At 31.3% G+C, this 6,468-nt stretch overlaps 1 protein-coding gene across 1 annotated transcript; it reads right to left on the minus strand.

Moving 5' to 3' along the window:
* Nucleotides 1-623: 623 nt before the first annotated feature.
* Nucleotides 624-1,136, minus strand: LOC117788825. The gene is made up of 2 exons (XM_034627712.1): nucleotides 1,041-1,136; nucleotides 624-977 (listed from the first exon to the last, which is right to left on the minus strand). The coding sequence occupies exons 1-2, from the start codon at nucleotides 1,041-1,043 to the stop codon at nucleotides 723-725; spliced, it is 258 nt and encodes an 85-aa protein (XP_034483603.1). The 5' UTR covers nucleotides 1,044-1,136; the 3' UTR covers nucleotides 624-722.
* Nucleotides 1,137-6,468: the final 5,332 nt, after the last annotated feature.

Genomic DNA, 6,468 nt, shown 5'->3' on the forward strand with positions numbered 1-6,468 from the left:
TTGATTGCGTCTCATTAAACAAATATTAATATTTAACAACTTTTCACTTTCAAAATTGCGTAAAAAAGTTTTTAATTTCTTAATAGTCATTAAAATTAAGATGTTTTAGCACTATTTAAAGTAAAAGCAATTGTTGGCATTTTGGGGATGTTATTGGAATAGTAAGAATAGAGAGAACGAACATTTATTGGCGACAATTTTATAAATTTCAAAATAACTATTTTGAAGTTCATTTCTTCATTATTTGCAGTGAACTACTACACTAAAAAACCAATTTACGAGGTTAAGGTCTACTGTCGAAATTAGATTCATGCCCCAATATTTTTAATATCAAATTTTATGATGAACGATATTAAATTCAATACATAAATTATTCTAAAATCAAAAAAATAATAGTTTGGCTGTCGTCCAGCTTTGTTGTACAGTCTTTTATCAAACAATTGCAAGGATATTTCAATATGTAAGGGCCTCCAATCCGACATACAAATGGCTGAAGAATCTGAATTGAAGAGCTTGTAGAGTTTTTCTGCTGCAATTATAGTTATTGGTACTACAAAATGGTGGTTCAATAAATATGTTATGACAGACAATTTTGTAAATTTTCAAAGCACGTTTTAAATTGGAATTTGAAGAATATTGCATGTATGTACCTTTATTATGTGAAAGATTTAAATAACTCGAACCGATTGGCAATGCAAAACACAAAAATTGAAAATAATTGCTTAAACTCGACGCTTCAAAAGACGCAAGAAATTCTGGAAGCGGCTCATCATTTGCTGGCGAGTGCCTTGCAACAATTCGTTGGGACTCTGGACAATGTTGTGCGGCGGCATTGGCAACATGGCCTCATCCGGCATCATCTGTGTGCCTTCGTACATCTCGACGACTGCCCGACGGTCACGTGGAGTCGGTGAACGCACCGAGCTTGAGCTCATTGGATTCATGCGCTGTGGTCCAATATCCTTAAACTTGTCCATCTATGGAATGTGATTTATATAGATGCAATATCTTTGGATCGACCTTACCAATGTGATACATACCATTAGTTGAATATGAAATATATGAGTTGGAAAAACTTTTAGAAATTATTTTACAAAATATAATATTATTTGTTTTTTCGCTCAGCTGTGAACTGTATGCTAGACGTTGTGAGACTGATATGAAAAATGTTAGAGGCGTTAGAGCTTAACGGGAATTCAAAAGAAACATGTTTGCCGCCTACTAGTGAAACTATTTTTATTTCTAAGGTTTTAATTTCGGTCCAGCAGATTAACTGACAAGAGACTATAAGAATGACATAGTAGAAAATTATACATTTATTATTAAAGCGTTCAAATAATTTGACATAGAGACAAGTAAATGAAAAGATTTTGGAAGACAAAGAGGAAGGTATAGATACAAAAGTATTAACATGAATAGAAAAAGAAATCCAATGAGTAATAGCAATAAAATGACAATAAATGACAAAATGAGAGAGAAATAGGCACAAAATTACAATTAAGAAAGCCAACATAAGATAATTAAAAAAATCAAATGCTGAGAGAAAAACGAGTATATTATTATTATAAACGATGAAATACAAAATTTGTATTTATCGATAAAGACTAAGAAAAAGAAGAAGAAAATAAGAGTAAGCAAAGAGAGAGATGTCTCTCTCAAAGGAGACTGCGAAAATGATCGAGAGGAAATGTAAATAAAAATTGTTAATAAAAAATATTACTAGAGAAATTACATAATATATGCAGAGTTTGTTTAAAAACTACACCCTTAAATGTTTTACTGGCTGCGCTGAAAAGTATACAATATTATTTTTTTTTGTCAAGAAATTAGAAATCTTTACTGTCTCTACTTCATAAGAACTAAGAGCAAAACGAAGAAAATATAAGAGCATTCAGGTGTGTTCTTCAAATCTATAACAGCGCTAAAAAAAAACCATTGCTTTCAAATGTCCAAAAAATTCTTGAGAGGTTTGACAAAACTAAATAATTACTAAAATTAATTAAAATATCTTTAAATTGAAAAAAAATGCAAAAAAAAGTATGTTTGAAATAATAAAATCTCTAACATTTCAGGAACACCAACATTTCGAACGGTTGTTTTCAAAAAATCGTGTCTTCACATAAAAATCTCTAGAGATTTCTGGAGCACACCTGATTAAGTTTCAAAGTATCTTTACATACATTAAATAGATCATGTCGCAGTGCTATCACTTATGCTATATAACCATTTGTTGGCATATAGAACCCTTTAACACAAAATCAACAAACGGTCAAACGGTTTTGCAGTCACTTTACGCAGTTTGCCTTTTTTTTTTTTTTTTTTTTTTTATATTTGTTTGTTGTTGTTTTTGTGTTTTTTTTTTGTGTGTTGTTGTCGATGTTGTTCTGGAAGCTGTTGTTGCTGTTTTTGGGGAATACGGCAAATACACATTTAGATGCTGATTTTTTACGAGACAAACAGAGGCCGTGTACACTGAAAGAAAAAAATGTTCTAAAATCAAGATTTTGGTCTCAGAACTAAGATTTTTGGTCAAAAAAATGCGTTGAGAACATAAAATTCTTAAATTAAGAGAGCACATCTTGATTTTAAGAACATTTTAAATAAGACCAAGTTCTTAAATAAGAATTAAAAGGAATAAATGTTCTTAAAATCAAAATTAAAAAATTAATAAAATAAAAATTATTTTTTATATTTATAATTTTTTTTTTTATTTTGATATAATTACATTTTATTCTGTTTTAGTTTTATTTAAGTAATTTTATAAATGTTATTTTTTATTGTTACGAGTGAGATTCGAACCGCCTACTGCTTCACATCTGAAGCGGTTTCTCTAACCAGAAATATATACGAAATAGTACCTATTTATACTTTCCTAACAATTTAAGATTTTTATTCTTATATTAAGATTTTAAGATTTCTTAGATTAATAATCTTAGTTTTAGTAATTTGGTCTTAAAATAATCTTATTTTAAGAACAAAATATTTAAGATGAATGTTCTTGATTTTAGAAGTTGATCTTTTTTTCCAGTGTAGAGGTCGGTCCTGGCAACAGCCTAATGCATTTCTAACATGACAAAAAGTGCGTCCTGTTTGCGGTGACTGGACCCAATACGGCCAAAGTGGAAAGGGGAAAGTGGAAAGGGCAAAGGAAGGGGAGCGGGATTTTGGGGACTCTGACCGGGTCGACCGGGCGATTTGTTGACACAGCGTTGCCACAAAAAACATTGGCGGCCGCGTTAAATGAAATGAAAAGCCAAACGCGCGACCGCGAAAATCAAACAACAATAAAAAATAAAGAGTAGAGACGGGACCGAGGGACAGGTGAATTCACTTGTTGTTGCAGGGACATAGGAGGGTGTGTGTGTGTGTGTGTGTGTGTGTGCGATAGGTCTCAGTGTGGATAATGTGCAATGGTAACCGCAGAAACGCAGAAAAGGCAACAACAGCAACAGCAACAGCCGGATCCGCAGACGGGTTCAGGGGAAAGGGAAAGGGAAGGGGACGGGAAGGGGGACGGGAAAGGGGACTGAAGCCAAAACGCCGTGGCAGCATAAAAAATAGTAGTTAAACCCAATTTGTAATTTGTTTGGCCAAATCGCGCGAGTGGCGATAAAAGACAACAATAACAAAAACAACAGCAACAACAAGAGAAACAGAAACAGTAACAGTAACAGAAACAACAACAACAACTGGAACAACATCGACAACAGCAACAACGGCGACTAAATGCCGCCACAAAGCTAAAAACAGCAGCGGTCCTTGAATCCTTTGCCGCACTAATACAGCCAACATCTGTGTGTATTGGTATGTGTGTGTGTGTGTGTGTGTGTGTGTGTGTGTGCAGGCGCGATGAGAAACGTGCCGATGCATAATCATTGAGGCCATTATCATTTATTTTACTCAAAGGCTGTGTTGTTGTTGTTGCTGTTGCCACCTGCGCTGGAAAAATCCGAAACACACACACACACACCAACAACAACTACAACACCAACAACAGCAACAAGTAAAACAAGAGCAACAACAACAATTATTGCCAGTTGCTCGCTTAGCTAAACCAGCGAATAATGCAGCAGGTGAAATGCGCCCTCAACCCTTTTGGCCAACAAGAAACAAACGCTTTAAGTGTGTGTGTGTGTGAGAGTGTGTGTGTGTGTGTGCAAAAATTGATGCGAGTATGTATGTGCTTTGCAAAATGACCAAAGGTATGATCTGCTGGATCACATCATTAAAAACAGATCATCTTTTAGTCTCTTTCCATTAAAATATGTGCGCTGATCTGGATTTCTAAAAATAAATAGATACAGAGAAATTCCATTAAGATCTACAGCGTTTTTTTTTAAAGTCTAGTACATATGAATATATATATTTAATAATGCGTTTTTTCAGATTTGCTCATTAAATATCAGGCATAATAAACATATTGGATGTATACACTGACAGAAAACATGTTCTAAAATTCAGATTTTGGTCTCGAAACTAATAAATTTGGTCTTTAGAATGCGTCAAGAACATAAAATTCTTAAAGAAAGAAAACACAGCTTGGTCTTAAGAACATTTAAAATTAGACCAAGTTCTTGTTACATGAATACAAAATCTTATAATTTAAATCAAAAAAAAAAAAAAAAATTTTTTTTATAATTTTTTATAATTTTTTATAAAAATTTTATTTAATTTTTTTTTTTTTATTATCGCCTCGCGAAAATTAAGTAGTCGATATTTGGATGTATCTTTACATCACTAGTCAACTAAAAGATACTTTGTAAGGACTTTCATAGCTTGTTATTGTGTTTTTTATCCAGTCGTTATGCAATTTTTAAGATGTAATATAATATATAGAAAAGAAAAACGATCATCAAAATAAGTTAACCCTTTCATAATTTTCTCCTTTTGTTTTATATAAATTATTTTACAGGGTATAAAAAAGGTAAGGTAGCTGCAAAATTTGACTGCATAAATCAGACGAAAAATTCACATACTTAATAGCAAATGGAAATGCCAGAAAATCATAAATAAAATGAAAATTATTAAAAAAAAAAAAATGAAGAGAAGACAATAAACTGAAACATTGTTGGGCATAAAGAACTTGGCTGTCCAGGTTGAGCTGTCTTTTTTCATTAGGCCCGTGAATACCTTTCATATAAATTCATAAATTAATTAATTAAAACCAATGTGCCAGCAGATAGACTCACGAAAGGGGAAAGAGGGAGGCAGTTGTTGTTGTTCTTGCTCCGAGACAGTTGAACATTGAATACGCATTACGAGTATTGTAAGATATTGTGAAAATTTGTAGAGTGGACAAAAGGGTTGTCGCCATGTCCCAAATGCCAAGCGCAATCAAGGTAAAGATAAAGGTATTAAATATATTGCCACGAACCGTTGAAAGTTTATAATTCTTAATTAGCAGGTACGACGTTGACTCGGTCGTTAGCAAAAACCAAGCACCAATAAAATGACACGTGCCCCTTTAAAGAAGTGAAAGGTAATTTATATACTATATATTTTGTATGTACACATATATTGTAGCTAAGAGTGCTTTGATGGATCGAGGAAATTGGCAATTATTTTCTTACTACTGGATCTTTCTGATTATGATTTAAACAAAATCAAACCTAAAATAGATATCTGGATAAATAAAAAAATCCTAGACATATCTATTAGTCTATTTTTGAATGGAGTGTCCTACAAAACAGATAATCGTTTTTATTACGCTTTTATGGTAAAAATTTATTTTAACTTGTATTTTTTATCTACTATAAACTAAAAAATGTTGAAATACAATTTTATTTTATGTTTATTTAAAAATAATAACTAAATAATTCTTATTTTTAATTTTAATTTTTTTTGGTTGTTTTACATTTCTGGAACACACTTGTATATATATTTTTTTAGAAATGTTTTTGAAAACAACCGTTCGAAATGTTGGTGTTTCTAAAATGTTAGAGATTTAATATTTTCGAATATTTTTTTTTTTTGCGTTTTTATTCAATTTAAAGATATTTTTATTTAATTTAATAAATATTTAATTTTGTCAAATCTCTTAAATTTGTTATAAATTTGTAGAACACTTCTCAATATTTTTTATTCATATAAATAAACAGAACTAAATAAAAATCAGTATATATATATTTTTTTGTATTTTTTTATAAATTAGATTCGTTATGAATCCTGGTTGAAACTATAAGCAGCACATTCCATTCCATGGAACTGACATTGGTTTAATTATTCTAATTTTTTTAATTGTTTTAGTAACTTTACTTTGAAATATGGACTATGTAGATATTAGATTGTAAGAACATGGCAGTTGTATATTTTTGTAAATACACTGCAGTTTAGCAGCGACTTTTCATTTAATGATTAGTAGTCTAACAACATCAATATAATGTATTGTGGGAGACAAGCAAAAAATAAAAAGTAAAAGAGGCAACAAAGGAAGAGAAGGGAAAGAAAATATATGGCAAAAAATGCAGT

This window comes from Drosophila innubila, chromosome X (genome assembly GCF_004354385.1).
Source record: "Drosophila innubila isolate TH190305 chromosome X, UK_Dinn_1.0, whole genome shotgun sequence".
NCBI classification, from domain to species: Eukaryota; Metazoa; Arthropoda; class Insecta; order Diptera; family Drosophilidae; genus Drosophila; species Drosophila innubila.